The sequence below is a fragment of the Betta splendens genome, chromosome 16 (genome assembly GCF_900634795.4).
Source record: "Betta splendens chromosome 16, fBetSpl5.4, whole genome shotgun sequence".
Classification (NCBI taxonomy): domain Eukaryota; kingdom Metazoa; phylum Chordata; class Actinopteri; order Anabantiformes; family Osphronemidae; genus Betta; species Betta splendens.
Window position 1 is genome coordinate 5453879 of NC_040896.2, and position 24572 is coordinate 5478450.

A 24572-nucleotide genomic window follows, 5' to 3' on the forward strand; every position below is an offset into this window, starting at 1 on the left:
TTTGAGACTGTAAACTTTTTCTTTAATTCCAGACAGAAAACATTCAACATTTACACTGTATGAAGATAGAAACCTGCCACCAGCTGAGCTCAACCTACGATAGCCCCTGGAAGGATTCATTTAATGTTACTATGACTACTGTGCTACTCAGACAGTGATGTGTTGGTGTTCCTGTGACAATAAAGTCTAAATATCCAAACTGAGTTCAGGTAAGGACATCAGACCACCTGCTAGATGGTCCTTTTTATTCTAAGCTAACTGGCCGCACATAAACATCTTCCCCAAACATTCCCATTGTATTATGAAGGTAAATGTTCTTAAAAAGCCCTTTGACACAGTTTTAATCACACATTCTAAGACCACGGGACCTGGGGAGCTGTGAATCAAACCACTGACCCAACCCTGGGGTCAAACATTCTAGAACGAAAGAACCAAAACGTCAGTTACAAGACATTTTTTGTAAATCAAACATTTAAAATCGTGGCCAGTCCGTGTTTGATGGTTCAGGCTGATATCAATGGTTCAGAGCTTTGGGGCCTAAAGTCCAGTGGCTGCAGCTTCCTACATCTCATCGTTATGAGTGGGTTTGGAAGGATCATGGTTTCCATCTTGAACCTTTGACCTCAGCGTTTTAGCTGAGCTGTTCCCTGCCCGGCTGCCCTCCTGGTCTATGGTTCCACTGTTTTCTCTTGGTTGTTGTAGGGCAGCAGCGTCTCCTGGGGGTTCAAGGGTCACTGGGTGGGACTCATCTGCTGCAGGCTGGGAGGCGTAAGAGTCCGTCAGGATGTTCCGGGAAATAACTAGAAAACAAAAGAAAGACCGGGATTTACAACTACGCCAGACTGTGAGAAGCATTTTTGCGGCGCAGAGGGCTCCGACCTCCTGTCGGCCTGTAGTCATCATCTGCAGACAAGGTGCGTCTGAACGGGCTGAAACTGGGCAGGATGATCAGAGCCAGCGAGACCAGAATGATCTGAGAATGCAGACAAACAGCTGTGACAGGTTCACTACTACTGTGGACGCAGTGGCCCTGACCTACCAGTAAGCAGGTGCTGGTCTGGGCTCCTTTACTGACCGTCTGTCGGACCAGAGACTGAAGCTGTTGCAGCTGAGCCAGCAGAGACCTGAGGAGCAGCCACATAGTCAGGGTTCACCACATCTGCCATGATCTGAGCTCAGTCCAGTACAACCTGAACCTCTGCTTCCTTATTCAAGCATTATGAAACAGAGCAGTGAGACCGGCTCAAACTCACTAACAACACAATGGGTTCAACTGTAGCTGCTTGTAAACATGTCAAGCGTGTGATGCTGCTAAACCAATTAAGGTACAAGTGACTAGAAGCAATGTGTCCTGCTGCATCCAACAACCCACATGTTGTGTCTCTCCAGCTTCTCCACTGTCCTCTGCAGCTCCTTGTTCTGCGTGGAGCAGGCTGCCGCCCTGGCAACACATGTATAGGGACGTTAATGCCACTGCGCTCCAGCACATGCACCACAGAGCAGCTCACATGGTAAACCACAGGAGAAAAACTCCTGCAGAATGAACAGGAGGCACATGTGTTGTCGTAGGTGAAGGTCACCTGCTCTCCAGCCCGTCCAAGTACTCCTTCCTCCTCCGACGGCTGTCCTGAGCCGACTGCTTGTTGCGAATTTTCCTCCGAACTTTCTTCAGGATTCTTTCCTCAGCCTATACATAAAGACAAATCCAGACACAGACGCTGCTCAACCATCATGACAACGTGAACGCAGCAGCTGTTCTAACTGCTTTAGCCGTGTTTAGTTCAGTGGGGAGAGGACCTTGGTGAGAGGAAGATTGTTGGGTAGAGATATTCCCTCCTGAGTCAGCAGTTTCTGCTCCTCCTCAGTCAGCTGGAGGTCCAGGTAAGGCTGCAACCAGACAAGAACAATCAGTCTCCAGGTCCAACCTCATTCCCAACACACATTAAATCTTTTCAAGTCTCACCAGGTCAGTGTCAGGTTCCAGTGAATCGCTGAGCTGAGCAGCAGGAACTGGCAGCTCGTTTATGATGCATGAGTCCGGAAACAGCACCTGAGAGTTCCACTCGTCTGATCAGGAGAGGAAGTCAACAATGAGCACAGGATGCAACAGTCATGGCCTCAGCCTGCAGCGATCTGGTACCAAAAGCCCAGCATTTTATGCTGGTCAAGGCTGATTTCTATGTTTCAGTCTGGATGCAAGGAGGACTCACTGCAAAGGTCTCCACTGAGCATGACAATACTGTGTCATTGTAATAAACATCATTATCATGTTGCTTAGTCTCCCTACGCTGTGACAATTCAGAGTGGAGCCCAGGACGCAGAGTCGCAGTCTTACACGCCTCTCTGCATGTTCTCTACAGCCGCCACCCCCTCTTAGCCTTTTATCGCATAGAGTCTGTGTCTGCTCCCCGACCACCTAAACTATACAAGTCACAAACAAATCAAAGAAGAGTGACTTACCAGAATTTAATAAACAACAAAACGGTTACTCTTACAGAACAAAGTGACAGTAAGTTAATAAAGTGTGTTTTTTTTAAATATCAGATCTCTCTCATCTAAATCCTTGTTAATAAATGACTTGATAAGTGACCATCGCATAGATCTGTTCTGTCTCACTGAAACCTGGCTGCAGCAGGATGAATATGTTACTTTAAATGAGTTGACTCCAATGAGTCACATCAACAATCATGTTCCTAGAAGTACAGGTAGAGGTGGAGGAGTAGCAGCAATTTCTAAATCAGATTTATTAATTACTCCTAAACCGAAACATAGTTATAACTCATTTGAGAGCCTCACTCTGAGCCTTTCTCACCCAGACTCTAAAACTCAGAAGCCAGTTGTGTTATGTATTATTTACTGTCCTCCTGCTCCATATTCAGAGTTCTTAACGGAACTAAACTATTAACTATTGGTTTTACTCAGCATGTAAATGAACCCACTCCTGACATATGGGGTTAAAATCCCCAAAGCCCTTTGATATGTGACCATTTCTTAATAACTTTTGAATTTACCATAATTGGCCTTACAGCAGCTGGAAAGAAATCTTACTATATCTGATGTTTATCTGACGATGCTGTTGCCAGATTCAAGCACATGATTCCATCATCTTTTGCCGCATCATCACGTAGCTACGCAGAGGAAAACAGTCTCCTTATAAACAGGATTGATTGTGTTGTAATAACCTGTACGGAGACTCGCAGTCAGGATTTAGAAAGGATCCTGACAGTATTCAGAAAACTTCATAGCACAGAAACAGCTTAGAACTCAGAACCTTTAGCTTCAGACAATGGTCTAGTTTCTGTCCTTGTCCTGTTGGATCTTAGTGCAGCATTCTATTACAAAGATTAGAATATAGCATCAAAATTAAAGGAATAGCACTGGGATGGTGTGTGAATGTTATTGGGTGAATGAGAAGTAGTATAAAGCGCCTTAGATCCCGGAAGGGTGTTTAAATGCGCTATAGAAGTTTGGACCATTTACCATTTGTTAAACAGATTCCAGTTTGTTTGTGGTAATGATATATCCTCCATATGCACAAGAATTAGCTTTGGAGTACCGCAGGGTTCTGTGCTTGGTCTAATACTGTTCAGTCTATACATGTCTCCTCTAGGTGAGATTATTAGGAAGCATTGGCTTGAGCATGGGCTCACAGAATACAACTAGTGCTTCCTGGTTTCCTCTGTACCTGCCCCAGCAACGGTCAGGCTGAGAGGGGGCGGGGCCAGGCTGAGAGGGGGCGGGACCAAAACTGCTCTGTCTGCCATTGTTTTCCTTGCATACCCCTACAGCACTAATATCCATTGGCCGGAGGTCCTGCTGTAGATTATTTAGAAGACACCCAGTACACACAGTCTGATATTCATGGTTAGTGGTATGGGCCAGAGTTCAGCCCAAAGACTTATGCTTTGTATGGAGGAGGACAAAGCTGACCTGACATCCTGCAACAGCTGAGAGCCAGATGCATCATGTCTCTGCACTGAAAGAAGCACAACTGAATCAAACAGACAAATGTTCAGACATTTGTCTATTTACATTTTTGACAAAAGGTTATACTTGAGAGTGTGTTTGAATAAAGACATTGTTTCTAAGTAATTTAGCAGCTGTTTATTTTGAATCAAAGCAGACAGTTGTTGGAAAGCCACAGATTCTTCTACTTCCGCCTCTTAAGTAGTGCAGACGTGTTTTCTCTCTGCTCCCACACTACTTTGCTTTCAGTGTCCTTGTTCTGTTTATTCTGGAATAACTTTTTTTTTAACATGGAGCTAATCAACTGGTCACTCGCGCATTGGAAAAAAAATTCTCACAAAGAAAACAATCTCTGGGAGAACCACTCTGCCCCTCGGGGACTCTTGCCTCTGGTTACGTGTGAGACGCTTGGAATTCCTGGTGCCCCCATGTGTCTGGAGCCACTGTTCATCCAGGATGCGAATGTGGTGCCCTGCTTTATCGGAGGTTGGAAAATCTGCGGCAGGCTCATTGGCATGTCCACCTGTCGTGGACCAACAAGTAACATCTCAGCTTGTTTGGATCATTTGCATCAGAGGATGAGCCGGATTGAGGGACTGATCAGTAACATCTCAGCCCATTCGGAGGTAGACAAGAGACAGACGGAAAACATCTGCAGACAGACTGAACACTTGGTGAATATGGTGATAGCCTTGTCTGACAGGCTTGAGGAGATGTCACGGGGGACCCAGGGTCCCACAAGAGGCAATGAAGCCCTGAGTTCTGACCGATTAGACTATTGTTCTAGACAAATTAGTCATGGATTGTTCAAATGTACTAGAATTGGCTGTGTATTATTCTGTCCCTTCTCCCTTCCTTCCTCCCTTCCTGGGTCCAATCTAGCTCACAAGCTGTGCCTCCATGTTCGTTCCCTTATTGTGTCTCCCTTCAAGGACAACTGTTGGACTGACCTGTAAACATCTTGGTCGGCCTCGGTAATACTTCTATAAACAACACTTCACTACACTGATGCAGATACACACCCATCCCACCTTACAGTCTCACTGTCTGCTCTCCGACCTTATCTATCTGTCCTGATGTATCTAAGAAAAAATTCTAGCAAGGTTTACACTTGTACTCTATGCCACTGTGTGAGAGTGTGTTTTTGTTTTGTATTGTTTTGTATTGCAACTTGTTTCCACAGTCGGATTCCGTGACGGTCAAGCTGGCTGCTGATGAAATTTCCCCGCCATGGGACTAATAAAGGCACTCTATTCTATTCCTCATTTGGCCAAAGACTTCTTTTCTTTGTCTGCTGTTAGTGGCTGGAAAAACAAGACGTTTGTCCCTTCCAAGAGTCCCAGTGACTATACGAGACCGGCTGATCTTACCTACAAAAGGATGAAATATTAGTATTAGAGTTGCTGCCAGCAAGGCTAATGCACAGGCTAACGTTAGCAACGCACGCTAGTTCTACTCCTGACAGTCCAAAACACAAACAGCAGCTCATAACTGTACTCAAACTTTACAGCACAAGCTAAAACAATACAGTCGAATATATTACTTACTCACTGCTCATTCCACTGTTCTGTCCAGTTGTTTTTTTCTGGTTTGTCCTTAGCATCTTGAAGCTAGTCGAAACTAAGCTTCGACTGCTGCTATGTTTACAAACAGTACAAAACTAATGATCCATAACACACACTTTCCCCTGTCAGCAGTAGAACCCGCAGCTTAATCCAAGAGGAATCATATTAAGAGGCATAATTATATAAAATATGAAGTTGTAAGTAGAATTAGTAATATTGAATTTGTTGCTGCCAGCCAGTCAGAGCTAATATAAAATCTAGCGTTACCAACATAAGCTAATTCTACTTCCAACAGTCTAAAACACCATAAACAGCAGCTCGTAACTTTACTCAAACTTCACAGCGCAAGTTAAAACAATAAAAATATATGACTTACTCAGTGCTCTTTTGACCGTTCTGTCGCGGCTGTTTTTTTCTGGTCTGTCCTGCAGTGCAGAGACACGATGCATCCCGCCTGTGGCTCTGGGCTCTGTTGCCGGTTGCTTACAGGCAGCCTCGTCAGCGCTGTACTCTGGCTCATACAACTAACCATGAACTTCAGACTGTTCTGTACTCTCCTAAATCTACAGCAGGACCTCCGGCCAATGGATATCAGTGCTATAGAGGTATGCAAGGAAAACAATGGCAGACAGCAGTTGTGCTCCAGCAGGCTGGCTCCACCCCTTCTTATCATGGCCCCGCCTCTCAGGTACACAGGTACAGCGAAAACCAGGAAGCACTAGTTGTAGGTTTTGAGCACACGGCAAACCATCTGCAGAGACGTTTTACTGGAGGAATAAATGATAACCTCTCTGGAGATTTTTCTCTCTCTGGAGAAATTATGGAGCAATCTGATTGTCCCTTCATTCCTAAATATTACCCGAGTTTGTTTTTGTCAATCCCGAAAATCTGTGAAGTTTTCTTTTAAGCTGCAATAGACATAGACTGCTGGGGGACTTAATTTATATACTGAGCTCCTCTGTTTCCTTCTACCTCTTCTGTCCAATAACCTCCCATCATTGTTCCACGTTTAACTCACCTTGTCTCTTTGCTTCTCTCTCTCTCTCTCTCTTTTTCTCTCTCTCTCTTTCTCTCTCTCTCCCTCCTACTCCCACTCCCACTCTCTCTGTGTGTGCAAGTTTCTTGAAAAGATGGAGAGTTTTTTAGGCTGCATCGCCCCTTCGCTGATTGATGCTAACCTAACTTTTGTTTCAACTACAGAATCCTCACCGAGTTCGATGGAGATGATGTTCTCCTGACCAGGTTCTGCCTTCACGCTTCCCAGCCCACTGACATCGTAAATCACCTGGTAGACGGTAGTCATGGTCGTCTGTGAGCTTGCCGTGGTTAATGCTTTTTCTATAGAGGCGGGGGTCTCAACAACTGGATCATCAGAGATGCCACTGTCGCTCTCTGACGAGGTGTCTGCATGCAGGCCATTGGGAAACACCTGGTTTGGGTCGACCCCATGAAAGATGTCCTCAGAGTCACTGTCGTTGTGCGTGTGCTGAAAAAAACATGTGGAGACTTTTAGTCAACAACCCTGCAGAACGTGCCTATGGCTGGTCTCAACCAGGTCGCTAACTCACACAGCTGGGGTCTACCACCCAGTCCTGCAGGGGCTTTTCTGAGCTACTGCAAAGGAGCTCTGAGCTGGAAAGCGGAGAGTCAAGCTGCCAGCTGTCTGCCTCCACAACGTTATCTCCACCCAGGAACAGCCGGTCGCGCTCTGCATCCATCACCTGCACCTCAACGAGAAAAGGTTTACACAGTGAAACTGTTAAGCCAGAGGCATAAGAAGGTAGGAGGAAAAACTGAGCCTCCAGTGTCCACATTTCACTATTTATAATCCCCTGAGGAAGAACTAGTGTTTTCATTGTCCTCATTTTGAAGCTCTGCTTTGTTCTGTTCTGTGATACTTTTTTGTGTGAAGGACAGAATGTTACAACTGGTTCTGACTTTAATGTACATTTGTTATATGTTTTATAGTTGTTATTGGTTATCACTGAGTGTGTTGATGTAACGACGCTGCAGCACCAGCAGGTAAAAAGTGAAACATAAGCCACTAATGACGGTGACAGTCGGTACAAACCCTGAGGAGGATATCCTGGAGGCAACACCCAGACTGGAAACCTGATAAGCTGCTCAACACGTTTTCACCGTGTCCTCTACTTTAAACCTGATCTGTGGCTTCCTGCACCGACTGACAAAAACTGTGTTTTTAGGCGTTTTGAGGAACTTCCATCTCTGTCTTGCGGTGCGCATGAAAACCTCATTTATTTGACACCCTAGTCCAGAGTTACAGATCAAAACCAACCTAAGTCTGATTTAAACCAACTGCGATCATGAAGACCACGACTCAGTTATTGACAAACCTACTTGCTTATGATTTGTTTCTACACCGTGGTACAGTACTACTCTCGTTACTGCAGTAAACAACCTGTAGCAAGTTCACAAAGTTCCCAGGATTTTCCAAGACTTTCCAGGCCCGTGTGGACCGCGTCCTGACCTGATTCAGAAACTGCCTGGTCAGAATACTCACGTTAGGAGATACGGCTGCTGGTTCAGAGGGACCGGTTCTTCATCACAGGGCGGATCTGCAGGCGCTGCTTCCTAATCAAGCCGTCAGGGAACTCCTGTCCAGTTGTCGGCCTGGAAACGCTCCGGATCCGATGCTCTTCTTCTTCTTCTGGTTCTGCTTCTTCTTCGTCTTCTTGTTGTTTAATGGCAGCTTGCGGTCTGTAAGTTGCGCACTACCGCCACCAACTAGGCTTGTCTGTGGCGTTACTACATATTGTCTATTTATTGTGTAAAAAATAATAATAATATTAATAATAAAATATATTCCCCACATTAATTAATGTTAATTAATGTCTTCTCAAGAAAACAAAAAAGTGCTCTACTCCTGACATTCCCCACCCCTAGCCTCAATAACACTTGTAGCTCTATCTTAACTTTCTGCAAGTTCAGAAATTCGATTTTCTCTCTTTGTCTACTATATAAAGGACAATATAACACCACATGCTCCATTGTCTCACCCTCATCACACTCACACTACCCTGTCTCATGTTTCCCCATCATCTTTAATGTGCTAGTCCCGTGTGCCCCAATCTCATTCGGCCCCAAATGTCATCCCTGGTCCTATTTCCACTACACCCAAATATCATAACTACCTCCCTTTGAACCTGGTAAAAAAAAACCTACCCTTTATCCCAGTCATCATGCTATTTTATTTTTAATTTAACTTAACTAAATTCTTAATCTCTGCCTTGCTATACCTAATATTCACCTCAATGCTTTCTTTTCCCGTAGCGTCCTTTGCAGGTTTGTCAGCAGCCTCGTTACCCTCCACCCCCTTATGAGCAGGTACCCAAATAAACTTGTCCACTGTCCCTATTTTCCCGATTTTAGTCAATGCATTTAACACCTCTATTACTTTATCTTGCCTTGAAGATGATGCTATAATTTGTATACTTATTACGGAGCTACTTGAGTCTGATGCTATTAACAATTTTGAAGGTTTGATGTCCTCTATCCAATATAACGCAAAAAATGTTGCTAGTATTTCTCCTGTATAAACATTCAAGTTGTCTGTATTTCTTTTATTTGTCACATAATTTCGTTCTGGAACAACAAAAGCAAACCCTACTTTGCCACCTATTGTTCTTGATGTATCCGTATAAATTTTAAGATAATCACTATACTCTAACCCTATATATCCATCATCCCCACTATGTTCCTCTTTCCTCCTCTCCATCAGGCTCAAATCCACTTCTGCCTCTTCCCATAACCATGGAGGTATTTCAGAATATGGCATTGTTGGTCTTATTTCCCTACTTCCTATATCTAATCTAGTGATTACTTTGTCTAACAAACCCAATGCTGACCTCCCTTTTTCTCCTCACTTTATCACAGCTTCAGGGAGCAGGGTGTTGCGCTACCATCACGTGCTGGTGGAAATACGAAAACGAGGTCAAATGGATGCAAATAATGATGCAGGAGCAACCTGGGGCTCATTGAACTGCACCGATGGCGCTAGGGATTGTGGGTAGAGTCTAGTTTAACGTTTTATGTGTTAGTTGTGTGTATGAGTGCTTAGGAGTATAATTTCTTTATGTGTGTTTTGTGATGTGTGTGCAGCACGAAGAATGATGTGTGTAGCTGTTGAACTGAGATAAATTGCCGAGGCAGCAGTGATATCAACAATTGTCATCACCTGTTTTGTTCTCAGTGGTGACTTTACTTAATTGAAGGGACATGATATTCCAAATATTCCCGGAGGCTCCTGCACACAGTGGACATTCCTCACAGATTAGCTTTTAACAGAAATACAAAGTTCAGGAAAAGTAGCTCTCCCTGCACTAATAAGTATACTAACACACTAAACTATAAGATGACCTACAACAAATATATATATCTGATGTGTATGACTTTCCACTACATGTGTAAGTGCCGAGGTGTGAGGTAAATAAATTGTGTCTGTGTTACACAAGATAAGAGCGCGCTCCTCCTGCTGCCTTCAGGGACGCCACAGCTGCAGCAGTGAAGCCTAGCCTAGTTTCGCCAGCGCACCTTACTCGTGCGTAAGGACGCAACAATATAATGCATAAGGACGAGTTAATATATAGTTATTAGTGAAAAACAGCACCGCAGTTTGTAACATTTTTTTCTCTTGTAACATAATGCATTTGTACCATATGCCCAAGTTTATTAATGTAGTCTTTAGTGAACAGACCTACAGGATTTGGTGGTTTTCTTTTAAATGACATGCAAGCGATTACAGCGGGACAGAAGCTTTAAGTTGACTTTCGCTGTGGCGTCACGTTGTCGCCAGCCTAATTCTGATTGGCCGCTGATGTTTGTGGCCAATAGAAAAGCAGCAGAGCTGAATGATGCGTTCACTGTCACAACATAGGTAGGTTTGCTTATGGAAAAGGCCAAGTTGAGTTAATCACTCTTATAGTATGTTGAATATTTGTTGTTGTTCCTACCAAGTAAGAACAAGTCTCTAGCTGCAGTAGAGGTTAAAACGGATTAATTTTTTTAAAGGCAGCTGTAGATGCTAAGCTCAAACTGAACACTAGGCTGTTTATACACTGCAGTGGTTTTGTTGTTCTTGAACGCAGCACGGTGTTTTTAAAATTTTCTCTTTCCGTAGGTGCTGTGAAGATTCACGACGCTCTTACAGTACGCAGTACGAGGATGTCTGCAGCTCTGGAGTTCAGTCTGGCGCAGGAACAGGACTTCCAGCAGGTCATTAACCCTAAACCAGGAAATAACTACTTAACTCGACAGAATTCAAAGTGAACCTAAGCAGACTGGACACGGGTTGGTGCCAGGATGGGTTAGACTCAAATGCTGCTCAGCCTTCTCTAATCCATGTAAGAGTGCTGTGTGGAGTAGGGTTAACAGGAAACATCCAACTAGCTGCAGTGTTCCTGATGCAGGTCCTGAACATCTGCAGCAGTGACGCCTTCGATGGCTTGGACTACATGGCTGCTGCCTTCCACCGCTGGCTGCAGGAGCCTGGACGCGTCGTCTTCATTGCTCGGAAGGACAACAGAGTGGTAGGAGTTGAAGAAGCTCAGACTTATTCTTTATTTCTTAATAATTCTCCTAACATGCAAAATTCTCAAACTCTGATAAAACAACATAAAAGGTGCACGTTTTAAAGCTCACTTGTGCATGTTGACCTGCAGGTGGCGCTGGAGTCTGCTCTGCTCATAGATGGGGGTCAGACAGCTGTATTTCAGGGTCTCAGGGTGGTCCCGGACTTAAGAGGTCACGGCATCGCTGACGCCCTCCAGAAGCACGTCACAGACTACATCCACCAGCATTACCCACAAGTCTCTGCTGTGAGGCTGAGCCGAGCAGTTCAGCCGTCACCTCAGACACTGGCCAAGTACAGACTCGTGGCTAAGGAGGTGAGTTAGTGGGCTGAGCCAGTCTGCGATGGCCTTGCTCCAGTACTGATGTGTCGCCCCCTGCAGGCCGTCGTGTCTCTGCGCTGTGAGGCCGTACACCTCCAAGCGTTTGTTGCTGAACTTGGCTCCAGGCTCCACGGCCACGACACGGTGACTCTGAGCCAGCAGCAGGCCGAGACGCTGATCCTGAGCGACCACGTGGTTTTCAGCCTGCTGCCCAGTAAAACCATCATCAACGACTGGGAGCCTCTGAAGCCCATGGAGGCCAACATGGAGGTGCTGCGGCGCCGGCGCTTGACGTGGATAGTGGACCGTGAGCTGGAGCCGTCAGCCATCAGCCTGTGCACCACGCCGTACCCTGTCCCCTACCGCCACGATGCCCTGCACTTCAACATCAACATCTTCAGCCACAGCGTTTCCTCGGCCTGTGCTGTGTTTGTGGCTCAGCTTGAGTCGCTGCTGCCCAGACTCCAAGGTCTGCTGATCTTCCACACCTTTGTGCACCCTGAGGTCTGGTCTGGGCTGCGGCAGTTCTGTCAGAACAATGCCGGCGTCTCTTTCTTCAAGGACTACTGGGAGGAGGTTATCCTGGAGAGGGACCTCTGAGGTGCCATGGTAACAGCACAGTCTTTTCAGCAGGTTCTGGGTTCTTCCAGACTGAGGATCCTTGATTGGTCACTTTTATCGATCCATTAACTGTGTGTGTCCGCTTTACAGCTTTTTGTATGACTGTAACCTTCTTTGCAAAGAATGAAGCTTATGAAGACAATTCTTTCCTCAGGGTTGAATTTTACTCTCATCACAGGGAGAAAGTGGCATCCTTGTCAGCCTGGTAACAGAAACCTGGGGCCTAGCTCCTCTCTTTGTTCCCCTTGTGATTGAGGTGAATCAGCTTCCTTTTTAGCTGTCCTTGTCATACGGACTTTATCACAGACTGTTGATCCAGCAGCTATTCTGGTTACCTGCTTTGGCCTTTTGGTCTGACTGTCCGCTATTGTTTTCTGCCTGCTAGCCTTGACTTATGATTTGAAAACTGGATTCTGACCACATCTGCTGCTCATAAAGTGGTGAAGGGCTTGCGCTGGTTCTCTGTTGTCAGTCAGTGATGGGTCTCACACAGACCACATGTGGTAGGAACAGAGAGACGATGCCATCGGGTCAGCTGCACAGTCAGCTGACCCTCACAGTCAAACGTCCAGAGCTTCTCCCAACCAGCATCTTCCGCTGTTGGCTACTAATTGTAAAGTGTAAAGTGTAATACAGTTGTAGCATAATTAGAGTGTAACGATACTGCATTTAAGAAGAATAAGAAAACCTTTATTAGCCCTACATTGGGACATTTAACATTTAGCATATAATGAAATAATTGTAGTTAACATTATTTAGCATCTATACATTTTACAACAAACACAGGAGTTTTATGGTTTGATTTGATCAGTTTATTTCGAACATTTTACAACACACACAATATAAAAAAGTATATATAAAAAACAAAGGCCAATAAACAAAATGTTCTAAATGGAGTAGGGCAAGGACTGATCAACCCTGGTCCTCGAGAGCCACAGTCCTGCTTGTTTTCCACCTCTCCTTTCCAAACCAGCAGGACTGTGCTCTCGAGAACCAGGGTTGGTCAGCCCTCGAGTAGGAAGTATAGACTTATTTAATCCTACCCCATGTGCTTCATTAGTTTTAGTCTGTCATCTAGTCTGACATCTATATTACACACACACACACACACACACACACACACACACACACACACACACACACACACACACTACATATTTCTTTGTACACTCAAATAAAAATCCCACATAAATCCACCACACATAAATATCCATAAATAATCTACACATTAATATATGTAATACATATTCATATTATACACACAAATATAACCCCTCAAGCTGAGGGTGGTACCACTACAGCTCTGGACCAGTGGCTCTGACATCACATCTGATGAAGACACTGGAGAGACTGGTCCTGGGTCACCTCCGCTCTGCGGTGGGATCCTACCTGGACCCGCTGCAGTTCGCCTACCGTCACGGCATAGGAGTAGACGATGCCGTCACCTTCCTCCTACATCGAGCCCTTTCCCACCTAGAGAAGCCCGGCAGCAATGTGAGGATCATGTTCTTTGACTTCTCCAGTGCCTTCAACACCATCCAGCCGGTGCTTCTGAAACACAAACTGGAGGAGGCTGGTGTGGACCTTCATCTGACGGAGTGGATTATGGACTATCTCACAAACAGGCCTCAGTTTGTGAGAGCCAGGGACTGTGTGTCTGACACTCTGACCTGCAGTGTGGGGCCCCACAGGGGACTGTACTGGCCCCCTTCCTTTTCACCCTCTACACGTCAGACTTCCGGCACAACACGGAAAGCTGTGTTCTGCAGAAGTTCTCTGACGACTCTGCAATTGTCGGACTTAGCACTGATGATGACGATGCAGAGCACAGAGGACTCACTTCGAACTTTGAACCACCTCCTGATCAACACCAGGAAAACAAAGGAGATGGTGGTGGATTTCTGCGTACGGCAGCCTGCTGTCATCTCACCGATGCACATCCAGGGAATTGACATTGAGAGAGTGGACTCTTACAAGTACCTGGGAGTGCATCTGAACAATAAACTGGACTGGACTCATAACATGGATGCACTGTACAGGAAGGGTCAGAGCAGACTCTACCTGCTGAGGAGACTGCGGTCTTTTGGAGTGAAGGGGCCGCTCCTGAAGACCTTCTATGACTCTGTGTTGGCATCAGCCGTCCTGTACGTGTGGTCTGCTGGAGCAGCAGCATCACAGTGAGGGACAGGAAGAGACTGGACAGGATCATCAAGAAGTCCAGCTCTGTCCTGGGCTGCACTCTGGACACGGTGCAGGAGGTGGGGGAGAGATGGGTCCTGACTAAATTCACATCCATCCTGGACCAGGACTCTCACCCACTGGAGGACTCTCTGTCTGCTCTGCAATATTTTTGCAAACTGTGCAATATGTAGATTATATTTATGACATTTTCGCATACCCACTCTGATCACTGTATTATACTGTGCCAACTCTACCCAGTTTCACTGAGCTGTTCTGTATTTTCTACTTGCTGCTATATTTTTCTTCCCGTGTATCACACTCTGTGCTGTTGTGAGATGAAATTTCCCCATTGTGGGACTATTAAAGGTTTTCTTATTTTTATTTGTATTCTTTTCCTTATACATTCATATATAAATATAATATCTTTACTAATTATCATTAATTTATTCACATTAGATTTATTCACATTAGTCTCATATACAGCCTTGCCTATTCCCTCTTCATTCCTGTACTTCATTAATATGTTTTCTTTACATATCCTTGTGAACTGATTTACATTTGATGCTTGTTTTAAGTCTTCGTCCAACCTGTTCCATACTTTGACTGCACAGATAGATATACAAATGTTTTGACAGTTCTACCTATGCATTACTTACATTACTTTTAAGTTTAACTCAACTCTGAAGTTATACCTACCATCTCTCTCCAAGAACATTTCAGTATGTTTTCAGGTAACAGATTGTTTCTAGCCTTATACAGTATAATATTGCAGTTATGAATTCCACCAGGTTGAAGAATTTAAACACTCTACATTGCACAAATAGTGGGTTGGTATGGTCACGGTATCCTGCATTAAAAACTATCCTTATGGCTCCTTTTTGAAGGATGAACAGAGAATGTAGCATACTCTTGTATGTGTTTCCCCAATTATCCAGCTTGTCCCTGGAAGAGGCTTATTAGCATAGACTGCACCAAACAAACACACAGCAAAGTGTTCAGTTTGTTGTAAATGGATGATAACTGCTGCGGTTTCTGCTCTGATCCTGTAAATGAATCCTTCAAAAGTTCAAAGGTTACAAATCCACAACAACAACCAATCTGAAAATGGTTGGTGCAATAACATCACACTGGAATTTGTGAAGTGGCCATGAGTCAGAACCAGCAGAACATCTTATGTCAAACTGTAGGAAGCACAGATCAGAGAGGAGGTAGCAAGAAGTGATCGATGTGGGAGAAAAGAACTGGACAGTTATTGGATGAGATTAAACGAATTGAAAGATTAAACCCAGATGGTGGCAGCAAATCGGACCTTTCCCTGTCAGCAAGATTGTGAATGCTGCGTCGGTTAGACTTCGGTTACCTCGATCCCTGAAGGTGCACCCTACGTTTCATGTTTCTCGATTGAAGCCCGTGCATTCTAGTACTTTGCTGATTAGATTAGTTTGATTATCTGCGATCGAAATGCCGGAATCCCAGGACTGTATAAAGAAGATCACACAGGCGAAAGTTTAATTGAGACTGTGTTGCTGCGTTAGTCGGGAGCGTCGCATGTTTTGTTTTATCCATAGAGCCAAGTGTGGGAACCCGTTCGTCAGATGCTGCTCTACGAAGAAAAACCCGGACATCAAACCATCCGTTGTCAGAAATAAGTATATGTGACAAATATATAAATATATTTAATATAAATATTAAAGGTAAAAATAAATTTTGAATACAAATGTTAAATGTAACTCTAAATAATATCTAAATGTTAAATGTAAATGTTAATGTTAAATGTTCGCCAAGTATAAAAAACATATTCATGACGTAGTACATAGACAAGTACTCTATCCCTACCCTCAAAAAGCGCTCGTAATGCTGATCTCAGATCCGTGACACGGACTCAATGCCTCAAGCAGTTCACATCTGACCTGGAAACTTTCGTTTATAGCTTGCAAGTAACTTACAACAGCTACCTAGTAAAGTTCAAGATTCAAATAACTGTATTAATCCCAGAGGGAAATTATTTTGCACATTTGATCACTGTCGCAGTTGAACGTACACACAAGAAGTTAGGGAGATTAAAATAAGAATGCTAACACATCTACACACACTCACATCTAATTAGTAGCTACAGTATAGTTTTATTATACCGTTATTGCAGCTCAACCCTTACAGAGAGAGGAGGAGTTGTGCAGGCTGATGGCACAGGTAGGAAGGATCTCTGGTGGCGTTCTGTGGAGCACCTAAGTGGAGTTCCTCTGTCTTCAAAGCAGCTCTGCAGAGCAACGCGTCCTCATCACATTTTATTGTGGCAGCAGATGAATCAAATTGTGATCCGACTTTCCCAGAGGGGGGAAGGCAGTGGAAGAGTAGGCATCCTTAACAGTAGCATACATCACGTCCAGTGTCTTCTCGCCTCTGGTGGGACAGCTCACAAACTGGGTGAATGGAGGAAGTGACTTGTCGAGGCTGGTGTTATTAAAATCACCGGAGATCATAAAGAAAGCGTCAGAATGTCTGAACTGCAGGTTGGAGACGACTGTCTGCATGACATCACACGTTCACGAAGGGGGGGGGGGGTGTCAATAGTGATGAGTACAGTATAAGGTGTGGAAACTCTGGGTGAATAACATGGACGGAGGCCCACGGCCAGCAGCTCGATGTCAGGGCTGCAGACCCGCTCTGACCGCCACACGTCCAGGATGGCACCACTTATTGTTCATGCAGAGAAAAGCGAGTTAGCCGTCCTCGTCGATGCCTTGTCAATCATTGCTCGTGTGGTAGATGCAGAAGTAGCTAAAAAGAAGTGAGGACTGAATAAGTCTGCTATTAATTGCTACAATCTTTTGTAAATAAAATATTGAACCTCTTCGTCCTGTCTTTGGAGTCTTGTTTGCCAAGCTTCGCTTATAAGCGAAATATTACATTGCACGGCGTTCCCCCGGCCACTGCAGCAAACTAACACTTGTCGCCATGGCTTTAACCATTGAGCCATCAAGCAACCACTGCACCGCTACTTTCATAAGACGTATCTATGTGTCTAAACACACTCTTTGTAAACGGTGGAAACCAGATCAACTTGTGACCGCTGTGTCTTGGTGTTACGTTAAATTTCTACATCTACAGACATCTAAATTTAATAAGTTAGTGTCAGGAGCTGTTCTCGTTGTCTGTTGTTACTGCGATGTCAGATCACACATTTTAACTCATCTTTTGTGTGGTGTTTTGGTGAACTAGTCACGTTCACTTTCAACGTTGAGAGGAAGAGGAGGAGCCAGTAACTGTTTACGCCTGGATACAGATGTGACACAAGTTGACAGGCACAGGTTAACAGACTGGTCACAGGTTAATTTGTATTTGTGTTAAGTACATAAAACATGAACATTTTCAGGGCTCCAAGTAAATTATATAGGTGTTGGAAATATCAGAACTCAAAAAATAGAGAATAGGATGAATACCAAACCACTAAGCTGCCAGTTCTTGACTTCAAATAAACATAACCATTTACATATTCAACCTTTAACATCCAGCTAGCAGTGTCCCCCTTGGGATCGATGGACTCATTATCAGTCAGATGTTAGTAGAACCAGATTGTCTGTCAAATATCAGGTTACCATTGGCAGGACATCCTTGCATCATGATTTCATAGATCTTTGATAGAGTGGTGACAGCCTCTGGATTTCCATGTTTGTCACGGGCAGTTGGTTCATCATTGTGTGGTACACTTCTGGTTCAATAGAGGGGAGCGTTTCCTCCTCAGTTGTTGACAGCAGTAGCCAAGGCAAGCCATCTGCATTATAGTGTTGTCTGGTCCCCTTCAATTTGATGTCATAACTGTGGGCCTCTATTAGTGCCCAACATTGCTTAAAGTATGGGCTGCAGAGACCACAGGAATGCCCTTCTGAGGGTTAAAGATTGTTACAAGAGTTTGGTGGTCTGTTACCAACGTAAAACATCACCTGTAAAATAGTGGTGAAACCTTTTTACACCTCATACCAGACTCAAAGCTTCACAGTCAATCTGTGCATATTTATGCTCCACGTTTTTCAGTGATGTTGACGCATATGCAATAGGTCGTTCAGACCAGTCTTCCATGACATGTGACAAAATATCTCCAATCCCATTAGGACTAGCATCACAGGCCAGCCAAAGGGGTTTTGCTGGGTCATAAAGCATGAGGACCTCATTCGAGGTTCAGAGTCTTATTGTTTCATTAAATGCTTTGTTGCATTCCTCAGTCCGCTCCCACTTTTTGCCCTCCTTCTGTAACGTGTTGTGGTTGTAGCAGAGTAAGGTTTGGCAGAAATCTGTGTTAATAATTGATAAGGCCCAGATATGACTTGAGTTGTAACATGTTCACTGATTTTGGTGCCTGCATAACTGCATTTATCTTATCTTGCATTTATCTGCAATCCATGCAGATCAATCACATGTCCACAGAATGGTATTTCACTCCTGAAAAGGTCACATTTGCTCTTCTTTGCATGCAGCCCATATTCACTCAGACACTTTGATGAAATTTTGAGGTCTTTGTAATCTTCCTTGCCTGTGACGATAATGTCGTTGGGATAGCACTGCGTACCTGGTATGTCTTGCAGTACCTGATCCATTGCTCTTAGCTAGATTGCTTGAGCTGAGCAGTTTCTTGCTTGATTCCTCAACCTTCATATGTAGATAGGCGTTTGCTAGATCAATCTTTGAGAATTTTTTCCCACCTGTCAGAGACGCAAAGATGTACTCTATGCGTGGCAGGGGATACTTTACTGTGTGCAGCACAGGATTGATGCTGACCTTGAAATCAGCACAAATGCGTACTGCTTCAGTTTTGCCTTTCTTGATGACAGGAATGATGAGTGTGGCCGACCTTTGACAAGACTCCTTAGTCCACTAGGTTTTGGAGTTCAGCTTTCACCTTTGGCCGCAGAGCATATGAAACAGGATGGGCATTATGGAATTTGGATGTTACATTTTCTTCCAAATCTATTCTAACGTTTATGCCCTTAGGTGTACCAATACCATTTGCAAAAACTTTGAGTTTTTAGCAGATGTGACAGCCTCTCTGTTGCACTGTTTGAGAGGCTGCTGGAGGTGACATGTGTAGAGCTTTCATAGCATGCCAGTCTAGTTGAATCTTTCTCAACCATTCATGGTTGGACCAGGAACTGGACACAGGCAGGATGGGTTGGATCTCCAGCTGCCCATCACAGACACATACAGCAAGGAGCATTGGTAGCTAAAAGCTCTGCCTCCCATTCTACATTTAAAGACTCTAGGAACCACAAGTAGCCCAGCGCTCTGAGAACAAAGTGTTCTGCTGGGAGCATAAGGAACTACAGTATGAGGTCTTTAAGATAAGAAGGAGCTTTATCATTGAGTACTTTGTAGGTGACTAGGAGAATTTTAAATTCTATCCTACATTTTACAGGCAGCCAGTGCAGAGAAGCTAATGTAGGAGAAATGTGATCCCATCAGAACTCTGGCTGCATTTTGAATAAGCTATAGGCTTTTTAAGGAGCTGTTAGAACATCCTGCAGGATGGCCTAGAGGTAACAAATGCATGAATCAATTTCTCTGCGTCATTCTGAGAGAGGATGCTTCTAATTTTAGTTATATTTCAAAGATGAGAGTAGGCGGTTCTGGAGATTTGTTTAGTATACAATGTGAAAGAGAGATCCTGGTCTAAGATGACACCAAGGTTCCTTACAGTAGAATCTGAAGCTAATGTTATGTCATTTACAAGACAATCAACCTGTTCATAAGGATTAAGGTGACTGTTCTCTGTGTAGCTACAAGACAATGAGGCAAAAGATGATGGAATCATCTGCTTTAATCTGGCAACAGCATTGTCTGATAAACATCTTCTATAGCAAAATTTCTTTCCAGCTGCTGCAAGGTCAATTATGGTACATTTAAAAGTTAATAAGAAATGGTCAGATAACAGAGGGTTTTGGGGAAGAACTATTAAATTATCAATTTTAACCCCATATGTCAGGACAAGATCGAGGGTGTGGTTAAAACGATGAGTGGGTTCATTTACCTGCTGTATAAAACCAATAGTGTCTATTAAGGAGTTAAAAGAAGTGCTGAGACAGTTGCTGTCAACATCTACATGAATGTTAAAGTCTCCCACTACAATGACTTTATCTGTGCTAAGAACTAAGTCAGATAAGAATTTAGAGAATTCAGTTAAGAACTCCGAACATGGAGCAGGAGGACGGTAAACAATACAAAACACAACTGGTTTCTGAGTTTTAGAGTCTGGGTGAGAAAGGCTCAGAGTGAGGCTCTCAAATGAGTTATAACTATGTTTAGGTTTAGGAGTAATTAATAAATCTGATTTATAAACTGCTGCTACTCCTCCATCTCTACCTGTACTTCTTGGAACATGATAGTTGATGTGACTCATTGGAGTCGACTCATTTAAAGTAACATATTCATCCTGCTGCAGCCAGGTTTCAGTGAGACAGAACAGATCTATGCGATGGTCACTTATCAAGTCATTTATTAAAAAGGATTTAGATGAGAGAGATCTGATATTTAATAAACCACACTTTATTAACTTACTGTTACTTTGTTCTGTAAAAGGAACCGTTCTGATATTTATTAAATTCTTATAAGTCACTCCTCTTTGATTTGTGTGTGACTTGTATAGTTTAGTTGGTCGGGGAGCAGACACAGTCTCTATGCATATAGAGTATACATTTGTATACATTTACATTTAACATTTAGCATTTAGCATTTAACATTTACATTTACATTTACATTTACATTTACATTTACATTTACATTTACATTTACATTTACATTTAACATTTACATTTAACATTTAACATTTACATTTAGACTTTTGCACATTTAACTAAATGTGAGAAAACATGTTGTGTCATTTAGTTAAATGTGAGAAAACTAGTTATAGGTGCTCCTTTTACATTTGGCACCCCATAACTGGAGATCACTGGCACAATCTACAGACAAGGGACAGGCTGATAACGGCGGTCAGACAAGCACGGGTTGGTAACAGAGAGGCAGGAATACGGTACCGGAGGATCAGGCAGTTCGGCGTCAGTGGACAGGTGATGGTCAGTAACATGCAGGCTCGGTGACAGGACAGACAAGGGCTAGGCCATGTTGGCGTCAGTTAAACAAGCAGTAGTCATCAACGAACAGGCTCGGCAACGGTACAGACAAGGACAAGGCAAAGACTAGGTCGGGCTCGGAAACAGAACTGGTATCAGGCTAGGAATCAAACGAATGCTGGAATGCGGAAAAAATCACGACAATCTGGCAGAGGATACAGGTGAGTACTGGTGGTTAAATACTGGCGTGATTGTTAATGACAGACAGGTGGAGTGATATGGACTGGAAGTAAGAAACTGGCAGCAACATTAACTAAATAAAAGCTGAAGATAGGATGATAATATGGGACTATGGGGCGCACACATTCTTTGCGCAGAAGAATTAATTTTTTAGTTTTAATTAAAAATAAAAATTAATTTGTGAGTTTTCCACACAGGGGTAAGGTATCAGTCTTTAAAATTAGCAGTGGGACAAACCACATGGTGAAAAAAACCCAAAAACCAAAGCGAACCCAAAACCAACACAAACAAAGCAGCAGTGGCGTCTGAAAGAAATAAAAAAAAAACAGTTAAATTATAGAGCCACACATCATAATAATGCTGCTAATTACAAAGCAAAACAACCAAACAAATACCAGATTGCGCTCTCTCCGGTCTGCTCCACTACCTCTGCAGACACGCCAGCTGATGGCTGCACCTGTGCATAAACACACTGTAAATCTAACCTGTCTGCCCTCCCACTACTCCTCGGGTGGCGTGACATTAACAAACCTGGAGTCCCTCGTGACATCCTGTGGGGGGTGCTCCTGGAGTATGGAGTCCAGGGCTCTTTGCTAAGGGCTGTTCGGTCTCTGTACAACCGGAGCAGGAGCTTGGTTCGCATTGGCAGCAATAAGTCAGACCTGTTCCCAGTGCATGTTGGACTTCGGCAGGGCTGCCCTTTGTCACCGGTTCTATTCATTATTTTTATGGACAGAATTTCTAGGCGTAGCCAGGGGCCGGAGGGGGTCTGGTTTGGGGACCACAGGATAGCGTCTCTGCTTTTTGCAGATGATGTTGTCCTGTTGGCTTCATCAGGCCAGGACCTCCAGCGTGCGCTGGTGCGGTTTGCAGCTGAATGTGAAGCGGCTGGGATGAGAATCAGTTCCTCCAAATCTGAGGCCATGGTTCTCGACCAGAAAAAGGTGGTTTGCTCTCTCCAGGTTGGAGGAGAGCTCAGCAGCTGCAAGCTGTGAATTATTCCTTTCTCTGTTTAAAACACCTCCTCGACTGGACATTGGACACTTTTTCATTGTCACGTGACTGTGTTGGTCTGTTTCCTAAAATGACGTAATCTCCTCAGAGAGCTTCACAGCAGAAGAGGGAGCAACGTAAAGTGAGGGGACGTTTACAGAAGCCCCGCCGACTCACTAACTCATTAACAGGATGTCTGCAGCAGGAGAAGCCCAAAGTCTGGAGTTCAGCCTGGCGCAGGAGCAGGACTTCCAGCAGGTCAACTCCTAAACCCGCTCATGAGAAAAGTGAATTTCAGTTAGGAATACTTTGACCTGCGATAATCTGCTGCTGGCGTTGTTCTGGTGGATCACAAATGTAATGTGTTGAAAAAATATAAAAAATACGGTTGTGCTCTCTCTCTGTCTGATTGGCCTTTGCTCTCTGCTGTTGCTCTGCCCAATGTGAAACTGTCATTATTGTAACTTACTCAGACCAGATGAAGTCTCTACAAGCATAGAGCCATGTCTTCATGTTTTTGCTGTTGATGATGTAGGTCCTGAACATCTGCACCAGCCTGGACTTTGGTGGCTTAGACTACATGCCGGTTTACTTCCACCGCTGGCTGCAGGAGCCTGGACGCGTTACTTTCATAGCTCGGAAGAACAACAGAGTGGTAGGAGCTGAAGATGCTGGCATGAAAACCCTGTTGGCTTCTATAAAATATTGTAGTTTCTATGTGTTCCTGTTCAAACCAGTATAGCAAGAAGAAAAACTATGCATGTTGACCTGCAGGTGGCGCTGGAGTCTGCTCTGCTCATAGATGGGGGTCAGACAGCTGTATTTCAGGGTCTCAGGGTGGTCCCGGACTTAAGAGGTCACGGCATCGCTGACGCCCTCCAGAAGCACGTCACAGACTACATCCACCAGCATTACCCACAAGTCTCTGCTGTGAGGCTGAGCCGAGCAGTTCAGCCGTCACCTCAGACACTGGCCAAGTACAGACTCGTGGCTAAGGAGGTGAGTTAGTGGGCTGAGCCAGTCTGCGATGGCCTTGCTCCAGTACTGATGTGTCGCCCCCTGCAGGCCGTCGTGTCTCTGCGCTGTGAGGCCGTACACCTCCAAGCGTTTGTTGCTGAACTTGGCTCCAGGCTCCACGGCCACGACACGGTGACTCTGAGCCAGCAGCAGGCCGAGACGCTGATCCTGAGCGACCACGTGGTTTTCAGCCTGCTGCCCAGTAAAACCATCATCAACGACTGGGAGCCTCTGAAGCCCATGGAGGCCAACATGGAGGTGCTGCGGCGCCGGCGCTTGACGTGGATAGTGGACCGTGAGCTGGAGCCGTCAGCCATCAGCCTGTGCACCACGCCGTACCCTGTCCCCTACCGCCACGATGCCCTGCACTTCAACATCAACATCTTCAGCCACAGCGTTTCCTCGGCCTGTGCTGTGTTTGTGGCTCAGCTTGAGTCGCTGCTGCCCAGACTCCAAGGTCTGCTGATCTTCCACACCTTTGTGCACCCTGAGGTCTGGTCTGGGCTGCGGCAGTTCTGTCAGAACAATGCCGGCGTCTCTTTCTTCAAGGACTACTGGGAGGAGGTTATCCTGGAGAGGGACCTCTGAGGTGCATCACTGGCATCTTTTGCAGGTTCCAGGTCCTGGCTCTCAGATGTCAGATGTTCCTCTGTTCAGTTCCAAAGGTTTTAACAGATTAAGGATTCTTGTTTGGACTGTAATACACCAAGCTGTTTTTACACCTCAACATTAGAAGGCAAATGATTTGCTACAGCATTTAATGGTTGCACTCAAACTTTCCACCTATTGTCCTTTTGTTTCTCTTCATGTGATAATTAATGTCACCTTTGGATTTTTATGTGATAATGACTGTAATAAATCACTCAAGTCAGATGCAGCTTCCACCTCAGAGATAAGTGGTCTGCAGTGAAACATGAGAGCTTTATGTTTAATTACAACATCATGATTTCTTTAAGTTGTACCACCAGATTCTTCCACGTTTGTCTGACTTCTTGCCAATAAAAGTGATTTGATCAAATTGG

General features: G+C 44.5%; 3 protein-coding genes and 1 long non-coding RNA gene across 7 annotated transcripts; 2 read left to right on the top strand and 2 right to left on the bottom strand.

Annotated features, from left to right (window-relative positions):
- On the bottom strand, positions 1 to 7249 carry creb3l4 (cAMP responsive element binding protein 3-like 4). The gene is made up of 9 exons (XM_029129433.3): positions 7100 to 7249; positions 6741 to 7017; positions 1964 to 2067; positions 1798 to 1887; positions 1581 to 1687; positions 1373 to 1441; positions 1040 to 1124; positions 880 to 973; positions 1 to 800 (listed from the first exon to the last, which is right to left on the bottom strand). The coding sequence occupies exons 1-9, from the start codon at positions 7247 to 7249 to the stop codon at positions 562 to 564; spliced, it is 1215 nt and encodes a 404-aa protein (XP_028985266.1). The 3' UTR covers positions 1 to 561.
- On the bottom strand, positions 5026 to 6734 carry LOC129603137 (uncharacterized). Its single transcript, XR_008692794.1, has 2 exons — positions 5514 to 6734; positions 5026 to 5336 (listed from the first exon to the last, which is right to left on the bottom strand). It is a non-coding gene; the product is annotated as an uncharacterized LOC129603137 (long non-coding RNA).
- LOC114843164 (histidine N-acetyltransferase-like) lies at positions 7172 to 12513 on the top strand. 4 transcript variants are annotated; one of them, XM_029129430.3, is made up of 8 exons: positions 7172 to 7311; positions 8823 to 8876; positions 9271 to 9308; positions 9426 to 9554; positions 10669 to 10763; positions 10958 to 11077; positions 11210 to 11434; positions 11501 to 12513. In XM_029129430.3, exons 2-8 carry the CDS (start codon positions 8869 to 8871, stop codon positions 12038 to 12040), a joined length of 1155 nt encoding a protein of 384 aa, XP_028985263.1. In that variant the 5' UTR covers positions 7172 to 7311; positions 8823 to 8868; the 3' UTR covers positions 12041 to 12513. The 4 variants fall into 4 exon arrangements, with proteins under 4 accessions (XP_028985263.1, XP_055359050.1, XP_028985261.1 ...); XM_055503075.1 differs by lacking the exon at positions 7172 to 7311 and adding an exon at positions 8079 to 8202; XM_029129428.3 differs by lacking the exon at positions 7172 to 7311 and adding an exon at positions 8119 to 8251.
- Positions 12514 to 21039: 8526 nt separating this feature from the next.
- On the top strand, positions 21040 to 24572 carry LOC114843166 (histidine N-acetyltransferase-like). The gene is made up of 4 exons (XM_029129434.3): positions 21040 to 22791; positions 23069 to 23188; positions 23308 to 23532; positions 23599 to 24572. The coding sequence occupies exons 1-4, from the start codon at positions 22726 to 22728 to the stop codon at positions 24136 to 24138; spliced, it is 951 nt and encodes a 316-aa protein (XP_028985267.1). The 5' UTR covers positions 21040 to 22725; the 3' UTR covers positions 24139 to 24572.

Bases quoted from the DNA above. Each gene is read 5' to 3' on its own strand.
- LOC114843166 (XM_029129434.3), top strand. From the start codon at position 22,726: ATGTCTGCAGCAGGAGAAGCCCAAAGTCTGGAGTTCAGCCTGGCGCAG. The intron at 22,792-23,068 runs GTCAACTCCTAA...TTGATGATGTAG, and splicing joins AGGAGCAGGACTTCCAGCAG to GTCCTGAACATCTGCACCAG. The intron at 23,533-23,598 runs GTGAGTTAGTGG...CGCCCCCTGCAG, and splicing joins ACAGACTCGTGGCTAAGGAG to GCCGTCGTGTCTCTGCGCTG.
- creb3l4 (XM_029129433.3), bottom strand. From the start codon at position 7,249: ATGGATGCAGAGCGCGACCGGCTGTTCCTGGGTGGAGATAACGTTGTG. The intron at 1,442-1,580 runs GTGACCTTCACC...ATGTGTTGCCAG, and splicing joins TTGGACGGGCTGGAGAGCAG to GGCGGCAGCCTGCTCCACGC. The intron at 801-879 runs GTCGGAGCCCTC...TTTGTTTTCTAG, and splicing joins TGACTACAGGCCGACAGGAG to TTATTTCCCGGAACATCCTG.
- LOC114843164 (XM_055503075.1), top strand. From the start codon at position 8,183: ATGCTCTTCTTCTTCTTCTG. The intron at 9,555-10,668 runs GTGGGTAGAGTC...CTCTTTCCGTAG, and splicing joins CACCGATGGCGCTAGGGATT to GTGCTGTGAAGATTCACGAC. The intron at 11,078-11,209 runs GTAGGAGTTGAA...GTTGACCTGCAG, and splicing joins CTCGGAAGGACAACAGAGTG to GTGGCGCTGGAGTCTGCTCT.